Below are 26,109 nucleotides of genomic sequence, written 5' to 3'. Positions count from 1 at the left end.
TTCCTATACCCATGCGAGCATATCCGTCACACACGTTTACCAATACAATGCATTCGATTGATTTTCTTGTTAGCATTAAAATGGCAATTATTCCCAGTTGAGCCTTTTGCTCGATTAATGGAAATATTAGTTGAGGAAAACTGATAGAATAGCCAGGAGTGTAGCCGCGGTTCGATTGGGGTGGGGGCAAGGAGTCCATTACTCCCTGAGACAACGTCTTGATTGCAGTAAGCAGGGATTTTTTTCTTGCTCGTGGGGATTTCGGTCGAACAGTAATATCAACTCAAAAAGCATTTAACATTAGGCCCAATCCGAGGAGAATTTAGGATGTTTGCCTGATAAGGTACTCCTAATGCAATACCAATGGCCCTAGATGAGTCATTCCGCATTGCTCATTATATTATATTCGCTTTACACCCGTGAGCATGCTGTTTGCATGCATGCAAATGCAGTATATTGTATTAACGGCGTTTTTGCCAGCACTGAGCTAGCAAAAGCTCCTATAGAAATCCTAAACTTTACCTCCTCCCCTTCCTCCCAGGAAGCCGTTGCAACAGCCGCGTGGCATCGGGCCTGCATTGAGCGGCGCTGAGTCGCATCCTTTCGTGTCACGCTGCACCGCGCCGCGCCGCTCGAAGGACGCGGTGCGGCCATTACAGCGCGCTTTGAATCGCTAGCTGTGCTGCCTCTATAACACACCACTAGCCTTCAGTCGCCTGGAAAGAAAAGCGGTGCCTTTTAACGCCTCCCCACCTGAACAAACTCCATGTTCTAACGAAAATATCGACGAGCCAGCTTGATCACATCCTGACGAACGAGATGTAAAGACAGCTGAGTTTTCTCAAGAAAACAGCTTGAGTCACCAGCGGAATCGACGTGTCCGGTTGGCCGATCGAATTCTTTGTTGGCGTTTCTGAGTTCTTGACTTCTTGGCATTTTCCTTGAAACCACCCAATCGACCGGAGCTCTCCATAGCCAATGAGGGCGTCGAGAGCGGTCGGTGTTGACGGCATATATCACCATACAGCGAGAAAGTGCTCCCTGTAATCGGTACTAATCTTTTACATCCGATTTGCTTTCCTAACACATCACGTATTACATCATTTTCCTTCCGCCTGGAACATTGCATGCGCCACCCCAGTCGGGCGATCGATCTGACCTGTGCAACTTCTGGCTTATTTCTATACCCTCTCTGCTGTTAAAAATTTGGAAGGTTATCTGCTAGCAGCTCGCTCCTTGCCTTCTTGACATTTAACTAATGACGCCGTCGCAACAGGCTTTCCTTCTACGTCAGTCGACGCAGGACGCCCTGATCGACGCCGTCGAGCGGCCCCCGCCCCCCTCCTCGAACAGATGCAAATAAATCAAGGGCAACATGGAAGGCTTCTAAGCGATCGGGCTGACCCTGCAAGTGGACATATAGAGCCCCCGGCAACTGGACAGCTGAACAGCCCATTGGTCCTTAGAATCTCCCCAATCAACGCTCTCTCACTCGGCGAAGAATTATTGTTGTCTGCCCATAGACCTCTTACTTTCGCTTGCGCCTGTTCTTGGTCGCCCGGGGGCCTTAGGCGTCTAATTACCAGAGCCCTGCCGACGGTGACTGGGAGAGTGGCTGCGGAGAGCCCTGCCGACAGTGGCCGAGAGAATGGCTGCGGAGAGCCCCGCCGACAGTGGCCGGGAGAATGGCTGCGGAGAGCCCTGCCAACAGTGGGCGAAGGGGGGCGGGCTGGAGAGAACACTGCCGACGGTGGCCAGGAGAGTGGCTGCGGAGAGCCCTGCCGACGGTGGCCGGGAGAATGGCTGCGGAAAGCCCTGTTGACGGTGGCCGGAAGAATGGCTGCGGAGAGCCCTGCGGACAGTGGCCGGGAGAATGGCTGCGGAGAGCCCTGCCGACGGTGGCCGGAAGAATGGCTGCGGAGAGCCCTGCCGACAGTGGCCGGGAGAATGGCTGCGGAGAGCCCTGCCAACAGTGGGCGAGGGGGGGGGGGGGCTGGAGAGAGCCCTGCCGACGGTGGCCAGGAGAGTGGCCGCGGAGACTCCTGCCGACGGTGGCCGGGAGAGTGGCTGCAGAGACTCCTGCATATGATAGCCGGGAAAGAGGCAGCGGAAACGCCTGCTGTGGAGGTGCTCCCTGCCGACGCGAGCACGCATCGTAAGCGGCACGTCTGGAACAGCCACAGGTTCGCAGATCGGGTCGACGATAACCCAACTTTCCATCAGATATCTGCGGTCGCGCGGAGATTCTGGACCCCCGACCTGCAGTAGGGACTACAGAGACCTGTCGTTGGCGGTGAGCTGGGACGCGGCGGGGGGGGGGGGGGAGGGGATAGGGGCGGGGGGAGGGTACGGGTGGCCGCGCCGCGCCCGCTCGTCAGCTTCCGCGGAGAAATGAGCCGCGCTGCGGCGGGACGCGCCGGCCACGCCTCGCTGACCAGGTGAAATATGACGCCTCGCGCCAGCCGCCGAGTGCCTGATATATTGAAACCAAGAGGCGTGAGGCCTGAGAAGATGGAAATAGAGGAAAGAAAATTAGGGCAAGGGAGGGAAAGAGCGAGAGCAAGCATGCACAAAATCGCTCCTGTTAGTCTTGATCTCGTCTCATTCTGACTGCATTCACGTTCACAGGTACATTCACAGTGCCTGGCTTCAGTTATGAGATTGCACTGTGTGGATGGAGCGCTAAGTGAGGTGCGACATGTAGCGATGCCGTATCTGAAAAACCCGGATATGTGGCGGAGGACGTTGTATGTGCCTAAACTCAATTTAGTCTAAGGTTCGTTAGCGCTTCTCAATGAGGCAATTTCCACGCAAAATTGAATATTTCGATTTTCACGTAAATGCTTTCTTATACCTGCAAGGAAATACTCTGGGCTCTGAATTCAACGGGAACGTAATAATGTTGTCATGTGATGTTGAACATGAAAATTACGTACTATTGATAAAATACCGCTCCAAATTTCGCGCAGCATGAAGATAAAACCATTGCAAAGGTAAATCCAATCAAATACAAGATTGGCAGGATCATGATCCCTCATGAGCCATCACCAAGATCTGGAGTGCTATCTAAGTGCGAGGAAGATATGCTGAATGAGCTACCGACGCCCTGTGGCCGCCTGAGCATGATATACACTTCGACCGTCCTCCGGGCGAGCCGCACTTGAATTCGTTTCCGGGGAAGAAGAGGGGAAATCCGCCTCCCCCGTGAGATCCCGGGAACTAGTCACGATTATGCAACACCAAACGACGCTTGATTTCCCTCGACAAAGTCTGCAGTATTATAATAACTAAGACATCATGATTTCCACGTTTTGAGTGGGAGGAGGGAGGTAGAGTGCCAAAACGACAAGCATCTAAAAACATTTTTAAAACCTCCACAGTAATCGCACTTTCCCAAAAGACTTCGTCACAGCCAACGCAGATCGATAAAAGATGATTTCAGTTAAAATATATTGTATAAATTAAGAGCGGCTGGGCCTCCGGGTGACCGTTGTGGGCTTCGAAATGCATCAGTGTATCCAGGATATTTCAAACGGGGTGATAACCTAACTTATCAGAACAGTTTTAAGGAAGGTATACAGAGTAAATCGAATAGTGTTTTGCCTTGTTATCAGAAAAATAGCTAGAAGCCCACAGTTTTGGAAAAGCAGAGTCAGGTTTCCTATTGATATAAACCGAGATGCTTACTGGACGGTAGGTATCATTTCGGGCCAAAGTCCTTCTATGCGCTAAAAATGAAGCATGGCGCCTCTAAAGCACGTATGGATATGCATCGTAGACATATCCAGTTTTCCAAAGGGGAGTAGGCACGCATGACGGGAGCGTGGCCCATTGTCGAGGCCGTTAGCTGACGGTCCGCTGTAAGTGAGAACGATCTCTGTATATCCCTGCATCGCTCCTGGACTCGCCTCGGACCTAGCTTTTTTAGATACTTGCAGCACAGATGTTAAGATGAAATGCAACACAATGTTTTCGACCTTCAGGCCCCAGACTTCGTGAGGCATCTTACTCTCTTCCCTGGATGCGAATCTGCGTAAGCATATTTCTTTTCCTTCCTCCAGCTTTACATGGACATACATTTTCCTACCTTATCCGTTCATAGTACCGCAGTGCTAACCTAACTTTGAGTCTATGTTTCTGTGCATGCCCTTTGGCAAAATCTGACGCCGTGCAACTTTTCTGCGACGATACGTTTGTCGTCGATCTTATCTATCAGTTGTTTTCGTGAGTATCGATAAAATGAAAAATAAACGTAGTGCTTTACACCTAGGTACCAATAAGTATCCCTTATAGGATAAGTATCGGCACTGAAGGCACGTACTACACTCTACACTGTTGGGAAACTCCCATGTTTTGAGTCTCGGAATTGCCTCTGCCATGCTTCTTCGGCTATATTGCAACAACGAGGCTCTTGTTGCAAATGTATAACTCACCCCGGCATTATCGGGCACTCCCGTGAGCGCGAGGCGGTGGGTGCAATCCTGGTGATACTCGTCTTGGCGTGGCCTTCAGTTTTCACTGGAGCCCTTCCCAATACATTGTGAGTTGGGAAGAATCCGGATCTGATCTCTGAATCTGAATCTGACGGGAACCGGGTATGATGTGCTAGTTACCGGGCACGTTTGTGGGTAATGCAAACAAACTTTCTCTGTTAGCCGGATTTTGTGCAACATGAGGTGAATCGAGATGGGGTGAATGAGGTGAAATGAGCCATTAACCTTAACGGAAGTCGGTCAGTGAAGCTCGCTGCTTCCCAAACCCTCTGTACATACATGTGCGTGCAACCGCGCGAGGCACCGGGCGTGCAACTTTGTCGCAGCGGCTGACGTTGCTTTAAAATGGCTGCAATTCATCGATCCCTTGATTGCATCCTTGCAACTTATTCTTCGTTTAAGGGGTGTGGTTTCTCTAGCATTTCTCAACACGAGTAAAAGTAGTACATGCAGTTGTCAGCTATAACCACTTTTTCGTCGCAACTCACGATTCAAGGAATGACGACTGCCTAACACCGGCAACATACGATGCGTGTGCGTATCGTCGTTTTGCTTACTGGGTTTGCCCCGCCTTCCAACGTAGTTAGAAAAACATGCTCTGGAGAACCTTCAGGACCTACCATTAATATTGAATAGTACTGGGAGTAGAACTTAATTACCAACAAGATGCGAGCAAATTAACGAACAAACATATCATGGGCAAAAGCGGTGTTCTAAAAATTTGAACCTCACGGCTCTCGCACGGAGCGAGAGGACACATGCTTGATCACAGTGCGTTTGCTGGTTTGCAAGTGCTCCCGGTGAGCTGAAGTGTTGTTAACACGCGCCCGGGTGGCCGGCTGGATACGCTACGCTTGGGTGGGGGTCGATTTGACCCCGCTGAGATCTCGAGAACTAAAAAAACTAGGAACACCAAATTCACAGGGTGTGTTGACCTGTACATGAACTCACTTAGGTCAAAGTTTGAGGTTCCTAGGTCAGACCTTCGGCTCAAATAGGGTAAAAAGATCAAGTCCCAGGTTGGTCTCCAAAGTGCCCCCAGAACCTAAATAACTGTTTCTAAGCAAAAGGTCACATGCTCATCTAAGGTCAGTGACATTGCTTAACCTTTTGAAGGTCACAGTGAACAAAATCATACAAGACTGCTTTGAGCTTTGCATTTGAGTAAGCGACAAAGATTGCGGTAGGCAGCATGTTCCCAAAAAATAAATGCTGACCTCGGACATTTTAGGTCGATGACCTATTCTGACCTCTAAGAAGTCCATGAAAGATGTAGAATGCGTTTCCTGCTATCAATAAATTTGAAATGAGCACCAGAAACTATCCAATACAGCTAAGGGTATTAACAGGTTGGTTTTGATCTCGGTCTGACCTTCATACCTGACCCAAGCTCAATGCAATTTGCTCATTCAATTGTCGTGGTACCTAAGAAAGTATCTCAGAGGTATATGGCTTCATCTAACACTCCGTTGTTGCATCAGATTGAACGATTCCCTCGAAACTGACTTCGCTGAAACCATGGTCCGACTTTGACCCGCCATAGACCAGCGACCTTACTAGATACATATAAATTTTGATACCGAACGATCTGCTATTCAATTGTCGACAGCTATGCAAAATTTGGCGCGTCTAAGCCACGCCGTTCGGAAATCATTCTGAAAGAACTTTGGGGGTCAATTTGACCCCACTCCCCATCCGAGCGCGTGTTAAAAGGGTGTCGTTGCTAACCAAAGGCATCTAAAAACGCCATGGGTACGTTGAAACTTAACACTTGATGAACGTGTCGTCCCTTTTAAAGGGATCTAAACGCAGGCAAACCTGTGTGTACCATTCTGCGCCGCTTATGTTGGAGGCACCCAGAAAGGCATGACGTCTAAGAAACGTCAGAAGAATGCGGCCCTCTTAATGGCCATATTGCACCCAAGGTAAAAAATATGACCATCGACTTGTTATTGTCTCGTATACGTCAGCACAAATCACTGCAGCAACGGACAATAGTTGTCCTTCAAACAGCTGAATCAGTTAAACGCAAGTCTTGATGACGAGCCGCGTTTTGTAATACATGATGCCAACATTTGGTCAGTCTTAGCTATGACCGGCATGAGACTGGAATTTGAATGACTTAAGGGTAGTGTCGTAACCGAGAAAACAAGTAGAAGTAAGAATTTAAAATCATGGACACATATTTCTAAAAACGAGGAAGACCAAAGAGCACGCATATAACACTCAAAACATATATATACACGCATAGGCCAACTACGCCACCTTCCGGCGCGTTGAAGTATTGCAAGGGAACTAACCAACCCAGAGCGACTTTGAGGTCAAAGAAATGCCTCATAATGTAATTAAGCGATGACGTATTGATGGGCCAATTCGCTAAATAGCGCAATTTCACTGTTTACAGTGTCTATCGTCTTTTGTACTTACAAACATCCGAACGCTTGCAATTGAGCTTTTTTCATCATTTTCGGTGGATATCTGAATATCATGAAATCAAGCGTTGGTCAGTGCGCAAGCGTACTTGGCTGAAGTTTTTTTTTATCAGTCTGGCAACCTTCCGCGCACGGATCAGGCGACAGATAAAAGCATGCCATGCAACACGGCTGTTGTTAGTTCTGGCAGTGTCACCATTTCGCTGGCATTATTTCCCTTTACGGTGGTGATTTGATTGCTCGAATATGGTGGGGCACTGACGGCTGTGTATACCAGCGGTTCGGGGACAACTGCGTTTTGTGATAGCATGAGATTCTGCCACAATTTGCACAAAGGTCGGCGACCACCGCCTTGGCCTTAAACGATATGCAGGCGCTTGCTTCTTTTCCCCTGAGCGCGTCGCCTCAGCCTTCATTCCCGGTAACGGACCTTATGACTTTCGATTTTGACGCGCGGAAGTGATGATGCGCATTACTCCGGCTGTTCAGCGGCCAGGGTCGGAGACAGCGACAGACAGAGACAGCTTAGTGCGCCAGGCAGAGATGAGCGTGAGCGTAACCACGCTAACCACCGCCCTGTGGGAGATCTTCACGTTCGCCCTATGAGGGTGGGGAGGGGTCACAGAGGCCTCCGAGATCTCGCAAGACAAGAAAACTTGCGCTGCGGGTAAACGGCATCGGCAAGCTCTCCTGATGAACTCGGAGTGCGTCATATCGGTGAGACTGAACGGTGGTAAATGTGAACAATGATAGCTCGAATCAGGGAGTGCCAAGCAAATTAGCCATCCTCCAAATTGGCGATGGTCTTTCCTATTTGGAAACGGCCAATGGGGGAGGGGCAGCAGTAAACCCCCCGAAGATCCTAACAACTGAGAAGGCAGGTAGTGTAAGTTACAGGCTCTGTATGTGAACTCGAGGATGTACAGGTTCTGTATGTGAACTCAGTTGCATCACGTTTTTAGATCCCTGGGTCATGACTTTCGCATCATACGCCCAAACAAGGTAAAAAACTCCAGATCGGAGTCCCAAGAGCCTTGATACTTTCTCATGCAACCGCCTTCATTTATATATCTGTTGTAAGCCAAAGGTAAATGGTGTTCGCTGCAGGTCGGTGGCCCTATTTGCCTTTCGCAAAAGGCCAAGGTGACCAAACACCCACGATATTTTTACGTTCGAATCAAATGAGCGTGAAGGAATATGCCAACTTACAGACTGCCAAACACAAAAGCTTAGTCTGACTCATTTTCCGTTCAGGGCTTCCTCTGATTTTCATGAGCCTAAATACGATCTGTTCACGTTCCTGTGACCAATGAATTCTAAGCGAGCACAAAGACTACTTCATACGGCAGATTTACCAGCAAAAATTCAGTGTGGTTTTGGTCTTGGTCCGCACCGCAAAAAAAAGATGAGCTCCCAATGTGCCATTTCCGCGCTTTCTGATGGCCTCTTAAGCACCACGCAGCAAGACACTGCTTCAGGCTGACAAGTCCTTGGCAAAAATGTGAAGCGACCGTCGAAGGCACTGCCACGGTGGTTGAGCCCGGCACCTTCTGCTTCAAGCGCTGAAAGGCAGCTATGCGGGGGTGCTGCAAAGACGCTGGACAGCAATACTTTTTGTTTCCATGCGAATACGCACGACGTTTTAGCACGAAGTGTATGTTTGAAGTTCTACGCGCCGCTTAGCGCGTGCTGAAAATACGTACGCTTGGGGTTTCACTTGACAACAGCGGCACGTAATTGGTACTGGCGGTGCCAAACAGATGTTAACGGCGCAGTTCACCATTTTTGTGATGCGTGAATCGGCTCCACGGTCGCTGTGCTTGCTGGCAGTGTCGGCCAAGGCGTGGGCTGCGGGTGGTAGAAGACAACGAGGGTGAGCAACTGTCTCCCAGCAGGGTGGGGTGAGCTCACTGCATGCTGTGTTAAATATGTCAGTCACTGGCACATGAGTGCCCGTGGGTGGAATATGCTGGATACAGGGCACGCCTATGTGGGACGCTGTTTGCATTGGAAGATGCTCACTAGGCGCTTTTCTTATTCCACGTCGATTTTTGTTCAGTGTTACGGCAGTGCAGTGACGGTTTGGTGATCAAAGGGACAAGATAATGTGTCAAGGAGATGAGGTAAAGATCTCGTGACTGATATATTCCATGTACCTAGCTCAGATGCAGGCATTTCAGATTAAGATGATTTTGACATTAATCACATAGCATATGTAGGTATTAACACCAGGCTGCAAAATATATATGTTACGCTGTGCATCTCCGGCATGATAACAAAATGGCACCCAAAATTTCAGTTCAAGTACATCTTAAATCTAAGGGTATGGTACATGGCCACCATCAACTTCGTTGCATAGGGAGGCCAATAGTTTGAACAATTAGAAACCTGCGCTATCAAATTCAGCAAAAATTGTATCTCACTTACCTAACCCTTATGTTTTCTGACGAAAATCTTTTCAAAATCCAGATTTATTTGGCCTAAACTATCTCCGTTGCAATCATACGCTAGGCTAAGCGTGTTGATTCAGCGTTTTTTTTCTTGCTCTTTTTTGCAAATTGGTTATTAGATAAGCATGAAATTGGCCAAAGGGCGTAGTGAAATTTGACTAGCAAACAATTGGATAAGTAATGTCAAATATAATGTGGTGCAATGTTATTTACCTCCCACTAATTTCAGCCTAAACGGAGACGTAAAGATGAAGATGCAAAGTCCCTAAACCATGGCAAGGACATAAGCAAGATGCTTCGGGGCAAGTGAATTTGGCCCCCAATGTGGCAGCTTCTGCTAACCAAATATATCACATAATATGCTTTTCCTCTGGATTTAGGCCATTTTTGTCGAAACACAGCATGGGCTGCTCCACGTGAAAAATTAACGGCCCCAAATAATTTTTAAAATACCTAAATCTCATTTTAGCCCTAACGCTGCTTCAACAGGATCTTGTTTAGGTCTGCAACAGTTTTGAAAGCTGGTGCATTAGACTCTTAGAGGTGGGTGGTCAGATAGTTATTAGTCAAAAAGATGTTAAGGCTCTTAGCAGTGGCGTAGCCAAGGGGGCTTCAGGGCTACGCGTCTTCCTCCTCTCCTGAAGGTCGCGGGGGCCCCCTTGGGACCGAAGGGCCCAATAAATTTTGGCAGTTTAAGATCCCCGTAGGGCTTCGAAACCATTAAACACGGGATATGATTCAACATATAACCCGAAGCTTGAAAAGGCCAAGTATATCCAGCCTTCAGAAAGAAAAGTTCGTTTTTTTCTGAATCCCAAAACAGGGCCCCTGACCGATGAAGGGAAGGGGGGCTTGGCTGTAAGGGCCCCAATGGTACGATTTGACCCCCTCTTTGGCCAAAGCCTAGCTATGCCGGCTAATCCTGGCTGATACTGGCTGGCTATTCACGTGCTCCTAGCAGGCAGTTTTGATCAGTTTCATTCAAGAGCATTTACAAGATTTCAGGTGTCATGGTGCTTATAAAATTAAAGACAACACTGATGACTTCGCAATAGCCAAAGACATCGTAATTGATCAGCTAAATGAAACCAGGCCAATTACAGCCGCAGGACTGGGCAAAGTTTGTGCCAGAGTGTTCAAAGGATGTGTTTAAGAGCTAAGAATATTGACTCATATACTAAGAACAGTTTTTAGATCAGGGAAATTCTCTGAGTCATGCTTACCCAATAACAAATGTAGTTTCAAAATTGTTTCAGTTTTTAAAGAAGTTGGAAGGTTGCTAGAAAAAGTGGTCAATGATTGTGGTCGCAAAATATGTAACGGACTGATAACAGTAAACATTCAGGACCATCTCCGAAAGCATAACTTAATTTGGAATACCCTAAACTATTCTTATGGTGAGCCATGTGTCAAGTGGTTTCAATACATTAGATGCCGAGCTAATGAAATGGATACAGGAACTAGTTTATGCTAGATGGAGAGGGAGGGGTAGCAAAGTATGTTGAGAGTGTCTTACAAGCATTCATTGCTTTAGTTAAAGCATTGTGGTAATGTGTGGAAGTTTTTGGAATGGATAACCATCTAGCTAAGATGTAGAACGCGAACAGAAGTGATAAATGGATTGAACTCGTGGTGTGAGGAGGTGAAGCTTGAGAGTGGTGTGCCTCGAAGCTCTATACTGGGGCCACTTGCCTTCTTATCTTTGGTATCAACATTAAAATTGATTTCACTTACAGATACTGAGAGTACTATGCTAGACTAGTAGGAATTTAACATTGGTGGACTCTGGTTACGTAGCAGCCTATTTATGGCCTTGACTCGATTTTTTGATATGTTGACTGACATTCATCAACCTCCATTCCGTTTGAGGGATTTCGACATTTGCCAGGTGTCGTATTTCTTTGTGTTGGACATATTTTCCAATAGTCTGTAACTTTTTGCAAAGGAAGCGTTTAACTTTCATCTGCGTCCCAGATTAATTTTTGAGTAAAGCACCTTATCCATATGGATGCTCTTTTCTGGTTCCAGTCTATTTCCACCATTTCAGGGTCCGGGCAAATTTTTCTGTCGCGTATCATCTTGCAAGTTTGAAGATGGCGACATTGATGGTTTTGCAAGACATCTTAATCGGCACGGCTATCGAGCAACCTCAACTAAAATATCCCTGTTTTAGATGTGCACAAATCAGGGGAGACCTCCATTGGAAACGGCACGTGCTGAGCGATTCCTGCGTACGGCACCGGGCTTGATTACTCGAACGCCGTAGTAATCTGTCCGTCTGTCATGCCTTAATGCGTTCGTAGCTATGAGGCTGTCAGCAGTTTGAGCGTGAAATTTGACGCGCGGCAAGGTCAGGTGGGTCACATTGGCGTATCAAACTTCGAACGCGATCCGACCGGCGGGGCGCGGCCGGCACACGTGAACGCGTGCGCCATTGATTTAACACGTGAGACGATACATTCTCAGGTTGCTCGAGATCGCCGAAACGCTCGGGGAAACCCGGCTCGTCACTTGGCGACGGGCGGTCGCAGCGGGACCAGAACATTTAGACGTGGAATGCAACGGGCAATCGCACAGGCTGAGGCGCTAATCGACGCGAGCCGGGGCGCGCGTGCGCTCATGGGCAAGCCGCAGATGCGACAGTTTTCGGGCGTTTTTTAACGATATGTACCGGATCTCGGCAGCCCGAGCAGATAGCGACGAGGAGAAGATTGCGCCGCGCAGGCGCGTGTGCGCCAACAAATCACCCAGCCAGCCCAACACCGTCAGACCCACTGCGACGCTGACCGACGATTGGGAAGCGACCTATGTCGGGTTTTTCAAACACCATCTCGAAAATAACACGCTGGAATCTAAACCCAGCGAGCCGGGACCGTGAAAAGGATACTGGCACAGAGCCCGGCTCATCGTGATCAACATCCACTTAAAATATTTTAGCGTTCCGCAATGGTTTGTCGCAATCACCGCAAACGTCCGACACTGCACAGGTATCCGCTGTCATCGGCGCAAAATGCCGCTCTCCTTTTCTGGCATGCCGTCGACTGAACAGGGCGCAAACAATTCCGCCGCGACTACAGAAAATGAACCGATCCGGTGTGCATCTGGATAACTATCCTTGAATGACATATTTAGATTGGATAATGCACATATCACGTACGTCACACTCAGACGCGGTGAATATTCAGACATGCAAGTGGCTATTAGGCAGCTGGAACCCTGGTAATACGGGGAAAAACGGCCATGCGACTAAGGCACAAGAGCTCGTGAGCGTGCATTTATATTCTGCAGCGTTCTAGACAGCGCATGGCCAGTGACGAGCTGACGGCTGGGATTGAAAGTTTTCACCAGCAATATTCTTTGACGCATCCAGCCAAACTAAAGTTTAGACGCATCCAGCCAAATTCACACTGCCGATAATCCGTTAGTGTGGATGCCAACTTACGTGCAGCAATTGCAGCAGAAATCAACACACATATTAGGCAAGTTCCAGTATTCAGTGGAGGTATGTTCCCGTGCTCAGTGAGAAATGTGCAAACTTGAGCCCCAATCATTGACTTTTAGCTTGAAAAAATGTTAAAAAAGGAATTTCGGTGCTAGGAAGACTTCGGAAAGTACCTTACATCGGTGTGTAGTGCTTCCTACCGTTGGAGCCGACAGAGTATGAGCAAGACGACACTTAGTGCTTTTTTTTCTCAATTTTTCCGATTCGGCAGAGGACAGGCGGACGGAATCCTTCGGTGCACCCTTAACCAACAATGTTGCCCACGGTAATTTAAATATGAACATGTTGTGTGGAACAGTATTCGCCTTCCATTCCAAAGAGAAGTTTTTACCATTGCTATTGTTTTCCCTGAGGCCGCCGTCGTGTAAGGCTTTATTAAATATGAGACCACGCACGACAAGCGAACGCCGTCGGCAAGTGAAAAGACCACTGAATAAGGTGACGGCCAGTTTTGGTGTCGGGGACGTGCCGTAGTGCACCTTTACAACTTCGACAGAGGCGAATGTAAATGAATTATAGCTAGGTCAACTTTACGTAAAATGAGCACATACAAGGTGCACATAGTTGTCATAAAAGTGTTTGATAGAATCAAAAGACGAGACAACTAAGGCGTCAGATCATTAAAAGAACGAAAAAGATCAAAGATAAAAAAACACACGGTACGTAAAAAAAACAAGCTGCGCATCGCGCAATGATGCCCTAGACTTTGGCGTAAGATTTTGATGCGGCAAGGCCAGGTGGATCGAATTTTTGTATCAAATCACATATCAAAAGTTGGATGTGATCCGACCAGCGGGGCGCCGTCGGCAGGTGCACAAGTTGCCCGTGTCCGGAACACGGAAATTGCAAGTTGCTAAACTTAGCCGAAACGCTCGGCGAAACCCCGCTCGTCACTCGGCAACGGGTGGTCGCAGCAAAACGTGATCGACACATTTAAACGCGGAACGAAACGGGTAATCGTGTCGGCAAAAGCGCGAATCGATACGAGTTGAGGGCATGCGCGCTCGTGCGCAAACCACATACGCGACGGTTTTCGGGCGTTTTCACGATCGATGTCAGATCTCGGCAACCAGGGCAGATGACGACGCGAAACCAACTGCACTGCGCGGACACGTGTACCGTCTATAAATCACTTATCGGTTCAACACCGCCAGACCTACGTCGACACCAGCATACGGCTGGAAAGCGACGCGTGTTGGGTTTTCGAACGCAGTCTCTAATACAACATGGTGGCGCACTAACGGGTCGTGAAAAAAGTGAAAAAGTCCTCTGCGCAGGAGACATTCAGGCGCATCACTGGGCATGCGGCAGACGTGGAATTAGCTGAAGACGGCAGAAACAGTTTTGCCGAGACAACAGCATACATTCCCAGTAGGTCTTACAAACGTTTCTGTATGCAGCTGGCTTTACGCCTTCGAATGGCATAACGGGATTGGCTAATTCACGTATCGCGTATGCCACGTCGCGTGCGGTGGCTATTTAGACGTGTGAGGGGCTATTAAGCGGCCCGAATCGCAGCAATGCAAAAAAAAACTGGTAGATAAGAGCGTGTGCGCACACCTTGCTGTTATGCAGCAAAGGTCAGCACGTTCAGTTGACTATGTGTCGTACATCACAGTGCATAAACTGGCTTATTTCGATGCCACAGTACTAATAACCTTATTGGTATTTGGGTACGTAGCTGATAGCTCCAAGGGACATCACGGAGGACGCAAATGACATTAGTTTACCAGCGATGTTCTTTGATGCATCCAATCAAAACCTAGACAACTTCAGCGTACGATCGCAAATACCTCAAAACCGGACGGTGCATAAAAATAAATTGCGCCTCGCGCAATAACGCCATTCTAGTAAGCTAGTAAGTTATAATCCGCGGAATCGTTCAGGAGGCTGCCAGAAAGCATGTACATGTGCACTGGCTAAGAAGTTTGGCGCACGTGCAGGTGCAGGATTGCTTAAAGGGCAACTTCAGTTCTCTCATGTGCCAGGTTCAGTCTCAACGTCTGTGGCCGACAGCGTCCGTGGTTTCGTAGTTGAGGCAGTTAACTGCGTGGATGAAGTTTCCTGTCACGTCGTTTGCACACAGTTTAAGACAGTCCAAGCCTCATATGAATGTACGTCCAGGCACAGTGTGGATATGCTCCTTCGGGACGAACTCCCTGCTGTACAGCCAGGGGCAATCAAAGTTGGTAGGAGTAGTGAGGGAAAGGTATATCGTCATCAGTATATACGCATTCTTGAATAGATAACGAGCATTTTACTTGCCAACGACCTGTCTGTAAATATGCTTTGGGCGAGTTAGCGTCAATTCATCGCGTGCTCAGGGATGTCCTCGATGGCTCTTGTCAATGAGCATGGTGACACTGAGCATAGTGTCATTCTACCAGTTTTCTTCTTTGACGAGTTTGGAGTTGTAGAGCCCTTTGGTAACAAGACCACAAAGTGTTAAGTTAGTGTGATATGCTTGAGCATACCTAACGTTCCAGTGCATCTGCGCTGTCTGCTGTGCGGAAGTTTACCGGCAGCGCTCTTCAGTTCGCTTGGCATTGAAGGGTTGGTCGGCACAAGCTGTTGCACCGAGTTGTGTTCGACACATTTTCTTATTCGGCTCGGGGCCGGCTCACAACTTGTGAGGTCCGATGCAGCTCATGTGTCATAGCCATTCCAATTGTTTGGTTCAACTAAAAGTTCATACTCGTTGCTTGCATTGAATCATTTGACTTATAGCATACGCTGCTTGTGAAACCAAAAAACTGATTCAGACATACATATTTATGTACAAATACATATACATACATGTTCACATACAAAAATATATACATGCATATATATACACACATATATATATATATATATATATGTTTATCTTTACATACAAATATATATATATATATATATATATATATATGTGACTATACTGATTCAGTTATTGATATATATTATGGTATGGAAAATAGGGAGACAAAGCTTTCTAGCAAGTTTGTGGTTTGAGCCTAGCAAATGCAGTGCAGCAAACTGCCTTTCCTGTAACCTGATATCAACCAGTTCTCTGAAGTCTCAGCCCTAGGCCACCGCACTCAACCTGGCACATGCGAACCAGTCCCACTTGTTTGTGAACATGTCATGTGAACTAGACTGCACTAAACCTGCCAGTTGGCTGTCTGCGCCCGCCAAATGCCAGCCAAGTACATTCACACGCAGGGAGCCACATTTCCACTAGCCAGTACAAGCCATGCTGTCGGCGATAGCATGTCAACAATTCTACATCGGATTTCAGCTCCTACGATAGCCATGAACTGGCATAACTTACATAAACGTGTTGCATAATGACAAATCATGAAATTACCTTACTTTATTGATGAGTGTTTCTAATTACAACTGAACATCTCATAAATAAGCCTAGCAAAAATCCACCGCACTCGACCCCATTCTTATGGCCAGCAAGGAACCGAACTTAACTGAGCAACTGAACTAGAGATGGCTAACGCCGGCGGCCTGCGTAGATTGTTGTTCAGGTCATCTCACCAGGCCCCTATAATGAGTTGGGAGCCAGAATAAGTTTCCACGCTGTGTAGAGATCAGAGTGCTGTGCGCCACCTTACCCGCATTTCAGGACTACTAAAGTTGGAGGCGAAATTCTCGCTTGCTAGTGGCATGTTGCGCGAAAATAGTTATTGCTGCGATCCTCGGGAGGTAATATTTAGCGACATACAATTCGCATTAGACAAGACGACCTTGCCACTATAGCTACTTAATTCATATAACCTCAGCGATAGCATGTTTACAGCCAGTGTGTGTGTGTGTCATTGGGGCTTTACGACACACTCAGCTCAGCCAGTAGCGCACGCGGGAAGGAGGGCATATCGGACCCCTCGGGACCTATGATTACGGGCCCCATTTGATGGCCAGAAGGGCACGAAAGGCCGGCCGGAAGTCGCATTAAGGGTCCCCGGCCCACAGGGCCGGGCACTCCAATGCCAGTCAGAGGGCCCTGCGGGCTGATCATGGCCCTTGAGTCAGAAAGAGCCTTTATGTTTGTCAGACTCCACCAGTAACACACAGTCTGCCCCGTGGCGGCATACACCTGAAGGCCCATTTCCAAGGCAGGGACAAAGCCGGAGCCAGTGATTTACATTGGTCGGGGCCCACAAGAGCCCCACAGCGCCAGCAGGCCCTGTTTTGGCAATGGGGCCCCAATTCGGCCATATACAGTGTTCGGGGAGCCTCGAATAGCATGGGAGGTCTAACGAGCCCAATAATCAAGAACCCGGCTGGAAGGTCTGAGGACACGAATGTCTGGTCGGAATCTTACTTAGGGGGCCCGGTCTGCGGGAATGGACGTTCAAATGTCAGTCAAAGGCCCTTTACGCCGATCGAGGACCCCTAAGTCAGCACGGGCTTATATGTCGGTCAGGCACCACCACTACCGCACAGCCGGTTGAGTGTCGGTATGGGCCTGAGTCCCCATTTCCCGTCAGTGGTCGGCCCTTGTATCTGTCAGAGGCCTACAGCTCCCAAGAGAGGGTCCTGTGCTCGCAAGAGCCCAAGGCGACCGAGGACAGTGTTCGATGAGATCCGAGGGGGGGCCCGGGCGGTGCACCGAAACCGACGATCGAGGGCTCGGTTGGGAGGAATAACGACCCGAAGGACTGGCTGTAGGTCGCATAAAGAATCGCGGCCCGTGAGGTCTTGACGTGAAATATCACTCCGTGGTCCTCCTGCATCGTTTGAGGATCCCTGAGACAATACAGGTGTCTAAATCGGCCAAAGATTATGAGCACCGAACGGTTGGCTCCCTGTGAATGCGATCTCCGTGGACCTATTTGCCAAGCAAATGCAAGGCCGATGGCCACGGTTTGCATTGGTCTAGGTTCCTGAAACAATGGATGGGGCCTCGTTGTCGGTCAGGGGCCCTTAGTTTGTCAAGGGCTTTGTTTGAGGAGGTCCGAAGAGGAACCGAAGGGTTCCTCTGGACCAAAGATCGGGGACCTGATTGGACACGGACCTGGCGCCCCATTAATGCTTAAGCCTGAGATGTCAGTCAAAGGACCCTCTCATTATGCTTTTCTAGCCCTATCATATATGGCCTCGACAAGGAGCCAAACGGCCAGCTCCATGTCCGTCTGGGCCCTTGCGGCTCATTTCCCAAGCAGGAACAATGCCTGGGCTTCGTGATTTGCAATGTTCGGGGTCACTGACACAAAGAGGGACTCCTTTGTCGGTCAGGAGTCACAGTGCCTAACAGAGAGCCTGTGGTGGCGAGTGGCCCCGAGTCGGCCTGAAGCGGCATTTTGAACGGGCCCGAAGAGGGGCCGAGGGGTCTCTCGAGCCCAAAAAATCAAGAGCCCGATTATAAGGCTGAAGGACCCGGGAGGGGGGGGGGGGGGAGGACTGGCTGAAGGCCATCTTAAGGACCATCACCCGTATAGCTGTGATCTTAAAGCCAGAGGGTCCACTGCACCGATTGGAGGACCCTTAAGAAGGGGCGCTCTTCTATTTTGACTAGGGATCACCAACGCCAAACAGTCGGCCCCTTATCGGTCTAAGCCTCGGGGCCCATTTCCCGCGCAGGAACAAGGCCGAGTCAATGACTTGCATTGGTCGGAGCCCCTGCAACAATGCGGGTCTCCTGTATTGTTCAGGGCGACAGCGCCTTGCAAGGTATCCTGTGTCAACAAAGGGCTTGGAGTCGGACAGGGGAAGATTTGCTTGACGGGAACGGGGACGGGACCCCGAATGAAAGGGGGTCTCTTGCGTTGGTCGGGGAAATCTGACAATGAGCCGAAACATGAGAACTTATGATGAATGTTTATCCGCCACTCAGGGCCTCCAGTACCGAACGGTGAAACCTCCAACACAATTCCACTTAGCCGTTAAGCCGAACTGAAGTCTACAGTTCAATTATTGGACCACCTGCGGCGAACAGGTATGATTGATGGCTGCCGCGCGCCCCAGAAGGCCCTTAAATTTCGACAGGGTACTCTGAATCTGTGTATGGGATATGTGTGACGTGACGCACGGCACGCGGGCGCCATCGACGCCAAGGCTGACAGTCAGAGGGGCTGTGTCTGCGTGGCCGACGCCGGCGTCAGCACGATCACTGAAACGCCGGGCTGGCTGCCGCGGCCGTTTCAGTTGTCTGGGCCAATTCAATTGTCAATTCAATTGCCTCCTTGTCAAAGAAACTATCTCAGATATGCATAGCTTTATCTGACGCTCTGCTGTTTTATCAGATTAAACGGTTTCCTACGCATTGGTTTTGCTGACAGCCATGGCAATACTTCGACCTGCCATAAGTCAGGGGCCTTACAACGTACATCTGACATTTGCACCTACAGATCCGCAACTAAATTGCCTACAGCTAGAGGTTTGGCGAGGCTGCATCCCGCCGTCCGGATTTGGTTTTATCCCAAAACACATTGGGGTTTAAATAAAGCCCCACTCGAGCGCGTGCACCGCCGCTGCCCCCGCATCGCTGCATCGCCACGTTGCGCATTTCCACTTGTTCTCATTCGTTGCGATTCCAAGTTACCCAAGTTCGTTAAGTGTGCTGCAACCGAAACTTGGATGCAAGCATCTTGTGAGGACCTTTCCATGCCACTGCTTTCACCTCTGTGGCATTTGTCTGCGTTTGATTTCGTCGCATTGCCGTCTGGACGTCCGTGGCAGGGCAGCCATATGCCCGGGCCCCCCTCGGTAGCCCCGCGTTCTAGCGGTCTGGAGAGCGATTTAGAGGCGGGCTCCACCAATCAGCGCGGCCTACGCTATTCTACCGAGTTCTACCAAGTCTCCTGGCGGGTCAAGGCGAGCGGCCGCTCCGGCTGTAGCCGACATACTTGGGTAGGGGCGGCATCCGACCTTACTGTGGGGGACCTGCTGTGCCAAGCGTAAGGCGCCTTCATCCCACCCATGCAACATTGATTACAGGGCGCTGCATGTGCGTATGCATACTTTTTGTCTTCTAAAAAACCGTTCCCTCAGTACACCTAATAGGCGTGTCACCACATCCTGTCCCGAAATGACTGGAGAAATATCACTACTCTGCCTCCTAGATCTCAGCAAGTTCTACGATGCTAGAGACCACTTAAGCCTCCTCCACAAGCTGGGCGCCCACGGTATGGGTACCTCTCGGTTTTCCGCCTACGTCCGTATCACATCAAAGCGTCGGTCCCACTGAGCGCACGCGTACTTGGAAAGTCTCCTCTGAACTACCACACAGCACAGGCGCACTCCAGGGATCCGCGCTAGCTCCCCTCCTCTTCAGCGAACGAAATCTGACATGGGAAGAAATATTATACTGGTGCTTTACCATGTCATATTTCAAATGGTTCATCTGGTGCGACTCGGTCTAATCTCGCCTTGAGGCGTCCGGTTCGGTACGGTCACGTCCCATTTGGTCCCATTTAGTCTCGTCCGGTTCCATACGATCCCGTCTCATCTCCTCTTTTCTCGTCCGGTCCCTTCTGGTCTGATCTGGTCCGTCCTATTCATTCCCATGTAGTCCCATCTGACTTTCCCATTGCCACATCTTTATGCACCTCTCATACCAGGCGTCAATTCCTGATGATTTTTTCAGTTTTAAATGATTTTGACTGTTGGCGTTTTTACACATCCGAGTTGGCCTTAACCTCTGTCGATGTTCAATCTCTTGACTTCCCGGTGGTCCAAACAGCCCCAAACTCTGTCGCTGACAATAAATTGTCGCCCAGTCAACCAGTGTGAGCAGTACCACGCCCAGTTCCATGCCAACAGCGGCTACAGTGCACAGGTGAGCGTCCTCCTAGCGTCCCACCACGAACACTGCTGACATCGCGGTACATTAACAGGATCAAGGAAATCAAGAGACCAAACCAATCTGGGGTTAGCGACTTCCTGTAGCGATAGCTCGCACGACCAATGGTTACAAGTGATGAGATAAAGCAGTAGAATAAAGAAGAGCATCGAAAATAATCACGCGGTAAAGAAATAAACTATTGCAAGTCGAATTACATAAAATTCGAAATCATGATTAAAATAAATCACGCAAGATATTCATTTTGGTGGACAGGGGGGGTGAGAGTGAGAGTGAGAGCAAGAGTAAGAGCAAGAGTAAAAGCAAGAGCAAGAGTGCGAGTGAGGGTGAGAGGAAACCTTTATTTACAAAATCACATTCCATTAGTCTGCATGCAGATGTAAGCTCGGGAAATAACAATGCAAGGTGCAATCGTTTCCACCACGCCATCCTGATCGCTGAGAGGGGGGGGGGGAGCAATTCATCACCCACGAGCTCCGTGATTCCAGATTTATAATGAAAAGCAACGGTACTTACCATTACAACCCAAGCGTTGATAGTGCTGCTCAAATGAAATTCGTCCTGAAACATTGCATACAATCAGCCGACACAAATATAACTTTTCGCCCCGCTAGATTGAGGGGCAACGGCTAGTTTGAATATATCCTAGCAAGGTTGTGAAGCACGTGAATCTCAGGACGCTTACGAAATATTTGATGTTTGTGACTGTTTAGCGCGTTGACAGCACAGCCCGTTCATGTTGTAATCCAGTGATGTCAGAAGTGACCAATTTCAAACAATTGTGCAAACGGATACCAATAAGGAAGCGCGAATTGCGTCTAAAAACTTACCGCATTGTTCCTGCACTCAACAACTGACCGCTCTCTGAAATTGTCAGTAGCGCATTCGCAAGTAAAATTTTCGGGCCATCTCATTGCCTTCTTTTTTATTAAGGTGTGTTTTGCATTGACCAGGATCGCTCAGGTTTTTGTCAACTATGCAAGGACCTAAGTAACTTTAGGTTCTGGTTACCACCCCCAAAACAAGGAATGGATAAAACCATCTGTTACGTCTGAAACACTGTCAAGGATTTAATAAGCTGTTTTACACATATTTAAGTAATGAGACGGATATACGACGAACAAAAAATGCATCGCTATCCAGAACTTGTGGCCTATACAGCACATACGTCTTCACAAACAGAGGCTCCCAATTTTGTTGTGCAACCAAGGAACGAGCGCCGTAAAATGCATTCTGCATTTTGGCACGCGTTCCCGCCATGCAGGCTCAAGACCCTCCATGAAGAATTTCTGTACACGATGGCTATTAGCTTCTGCACACAACGAACTATATAGCTATATAACGAAAATTAACAAAGATGGGAAGGAAAATACCAAATGTTTAAAGCTTTGATTTATCCCCAGTCGACCGACTCATTTCTCTTAAGTATTTAAATTACGTGTCAGCGATACTTTGTATGTTTCATAGATCTCTTAAGGATATGCTAATGATGAAGGAGTCGCAGGATATCTTCATAAACGGTATTTAAAATAAATATGCCATAATCGTGTAAGCTACAAAATTTGAGGAGCAATTCTCAAGCCTTAGATTCTGCCGGGCACTTCGTCAATAAAAAGGCGAATTACTGATACAATAGGGTAACAAAGACAAAATTAATAATGACTGGTCTATAACATGGCGGGGTGGCATATCATGGACCATCGAGAAGATCAAGGCCATGAAAAATAGAACTGTCAAGTCGTTCATATTTGGCGTTCGTGAGCACGTCATCCAGATATAATGGCGATCAATGTGTTCTTAATGCTGTGCAACGTACAATGTCGTAATCAAACAATGGCGTATTGGGAACCATATTCACTAGAATGAGAAATTGTGTTGTGCATTTTGACGTGCAGTTGGAAGTGTTGTGCAATTATGTAAAGGCTCAGCAATGCCACGACCACCTATTGAAAGACTGGATCACTAAAAGTGCGTGTTAGGGTGGCGATGCCGCATGGCCAATTTGGCAGCACCTCAGCGTCATGCAAACGTTCCATGGCCCTAACAACTAATGATTTATTGAGGAGCATGGTTACTGAGGATATATTTGTTATCTAGACCAGTCTCTTCCACTTAAAATTATATCAACAGTTATAAGTGAACATATTTCATCATATCTAATGCTCTCTTCAATATCTCCGCGTGTTGGACAATCCCTTCAAGACTGGCTCGTCTCGCGACTTCACTCGTAATCAGACTGGTAAGTCTGCTGACCTTATTCATATTCACAGACTGCAGAGAAAAGAGCGCGCGTGCGTGCCTGCTTGTGTGTATACGTCAACATACATCAGCACTTACGATTTCAAAGCTGCGCAGCATGACGGTTATATAAGTGACAACCGGTGACGATGGATATACGGGAAACGGCCGACTCGTCCGGTCATAGTCGCGCAATATCGCCTTCTTCACCTCCTCTTCTGCGTTCTCTGCAACAATGATGCGCAATAATGAATCGCATGCAGTGCAAAGGTGTCTTCATATAGTCCGCATGGCTTAGATGCTCCACATTTACACGGGGTTTTGAATCAAAAGAGCCATCTTGAAGACATTTCGTTGCTCTTCACAAGCCTGCAATTCAAAAGACTTAGACCCCTTTGGTTTCGAAACAACACTCCCGCTAAAATGGGAAAAGTATTTCGGGGATATATTTTTCAAAGTCACCTTGACATAAACGATGTCATAATAATAACATTCAAATCTTGCCATTCCATAAGCCTTGTGGCGATCAAGGCCAATAAAAATATAATTGTCGAGGCGTTCGCATCTGGCGTCGTGAGTTCGGTTTCCAAATATAACGACCGTCAATTGGTCCTCAATCATTATTGTGCAAGATACAATGATAATATCAAGCCACGACGTATTGTAAAGCATAGTAACTGTACAAAAATTGCGCCGTCTAGGAAAGTCTTTTCCACATAAAAATATGGCAATAGTTATAAGTGGGCTTATTTAATAATATCTGATGATGCCTTGCATATCTTCAAAAGTGAAACATACCTTTTAAGAAGCACTTTCTCAACACAGAGACCCGTACATTTTGGCGTGAAGTTGCGTAATCCAGTTTATCAAAGCAAAATATGCCATTTACTACTATAATTTACGACACTAAAAAGAACAGCAAATAAACAAACTGCGACACAAATATACACAAGCAATCTGGCATGGGTTTTTGATAGTAAAAAACTAAGATACGACTGAGCTTAATTTGAATAAGTTTCCGATGAATTTGGCAATGCAATTAACGCAGGTGTCCATGTTCAGATTATAGCACCGACCTTAGAATTGCTAATTGTTGAAAGACAAATTGCTGAAGCGGCAAGCCTAAGCAACATGTTGCAGCTGTAAAAGGCATTAAGGAGCAAATAACTTACATGTGAGCAAGACATATGACTGTTCGAGTGCTCGGGCAACAGGCCTTGGGTGGGGCATGCCAAGACCAAAAGATAGGTTAAACAACCATATCAAGAAGTTTCTTCGCAATAACATCCAAATACATCTCGCGTGAGATGATTTTTTGTGGGTATCGCAGCACTTGTCATAAATATAACGTATTTCATGTCAGCGGCATCACAGACATTTTCAAAGCGAGATGTATTCTACCCCATTGCCTGCGGTGCCTACCCAGGGTGACAACAAAATGGTGTGCAATAAGTATTAATAAAACAGCTTAACGAGACACAAGGATTTTGCTCTAAGATTGATTTCATTTTGATAAAGCAGCTGCATGCAGCTTGTGCTTTATACACCATAAGGCAGCAGCCAGCCCACGCAAAAATCACATGATGGAAGTCTGTTTCCAATGATGAGTCATGTAGGAAAAGTCTGATCTGTTCCTATTGACCATTGCATCAGGATGCTTATGATTGAATCGGTGAATGTCCTGGTTCTCAGTGTTCGATGGCAACTCACGTTTATTTCACATGTTCTCTAAAGCTCTGAAAGCTGAGGTCTAACCATACGCCCAATATATACTTAGTAAGCACGTGCATTACCATTAGCACATGTACTAAACACATGCACATGCATTAAGCACAATAAGCACATGCATTACACATGTACTCCCAATTCAGCTCGTAGTTCTATACGAATCTGCACAAAGTCACACACACCTACAACATGCGTTGCTCTGTTTATTACACAGCACGCCAGTGTCCTAGAATTGCCGATTTTGGGTGTAAAGCAACACCCTATGAGGAGGAATTTTTCACTCCTTTTCCCCATATTTTATGTGAATTTTTCACTCCTGCCTGACATTGTCTAATCGCACATGCCAAACCCCTATTTCCCTTTCTGAGGTCTTCAGATGTCATCCAAAACCGAGCTCACTTGAAACCACCAAACATAAACGAGGCTCCACAGAACCTGGACACCTATGGCTATGTCCTGCCTCACCTACATCTGAATCATGTCTATGTATGCACAGAGCAAGGGCGCCAGGTACCTCCAAGCCCAAGAACCCCAGCGATCCCAGCCGCTTGCACGCATTAAGTTTGGTTTGTTTACAAATACATCACGATCGGCAGCTGTGTGCCAAATGCAAGGTTTTCCCGCATTCCTATTTTTTGATCTCACCACCACACCCCGAAAGCAGAGCCTGGCGCAAACGCCAGCAAGGCCTGGTAGAGAATTTTATTCCACGTATTTCTTTTTTTGCCGAGGAAACTTGACCACTAAATTGCATCACTCCCGAAATGCAGGGGTGAAGAGTTCAAGAAAGGTCTTCTAAATTAAACTCACAAGATGAATATCACGATTTGAGCACTTAAATTAACAGATTTTAAGTCAAATTAGCTGATAACAAAATTCTGCGAGAAAAGTACCAGTCTTTATATTTATTTAGCTACTTTTGTTTTTCTTGGTGTCATGCGGGTGTGATGCCACTTTATTCTTCCTTCCTTTTCGATTGCCTTTAGAGGTACCATCTGCTGCTTAAAATGTTGACCAATTTCTCTGCAAGATGTTCCAACTGCAAACTCGTACGTATTTCATACATAAACTGGATTAATTCGCCAGCCGCCCAAACGAGTTTGATATGCACCCAAGCGTGAGCAATTCACAGGGAATGAAGGGGACAATTTGAAGCACGGAGCTTATTTTTACCGCCATTTTTGCCCTCTTAAATCTTCGATTAGCCGTTTTCTTGGTTCATGGCGGTGCTCAGCAATGATAAATCTAAGCCTTTCGAGTGTCTGATTTACCAGGTTACCTGGCAAGGCTTTCCTAATGCTGCCATACAGAGCATTGAGACAAACCTGACGCAGCTAATACAGAAGTGTTTGATGGCGAAATTCTGCCCTCCGGAGATGTTTATCATGTACACCTCTTACTTGTTTCGCATTTTAATCTCGTAGGTTGGTGGGCATGACTGATATTTATATTGGGGGGGGGGGGGAGGGGGTGT

General features: G+C 47.6%; 1 protein-coding gene across 1 annotated transcript in view; it reads right to left on the bottom strand.

The window, feature by feature from the left end:
• LOC119111386 (tetratricopeptide repeat protein 21B-like) overlaps positions 1-26,109 on the bottom strand; it is a 108,326-nt gene that overhangs the window by 71,117 nt on the left and 11,100 nt on the right. Inside the window, 2 exon segments of the mRNA XM_037235199.1 lie at positions 21,186-21,230; positions 23,007-23,134. Coding sequence (XP_037091094.1) covers positions 21,186-21,230; positions 23,007-23,134 — 173 coding nt within the window.

The sequence above is a fragment of the Pollicipes pollicipes genome, unplaced genomic scaffold (genome assembly GCF_011947565.3).
Source record: "Pollicipes pollicipes isolate AB1234 unplaced genomic scaffold, Ppol_2.1 Scaffold_7261;HRSCAF=8764_pilon_pilon_pilon, whole genome shotgun sequence".
In the NCBI taxonomy this organism is placed as follows: Eukaryota; Metazoa; Arthropoda; class Thecostraca; order Pollicipedomorpha; family Pollicipedidae; genus Pollicipes; species Pollicipes pollicipes.
This window is presented reverse-complemented; position numbering and strand designations above follow the sequence as displayed.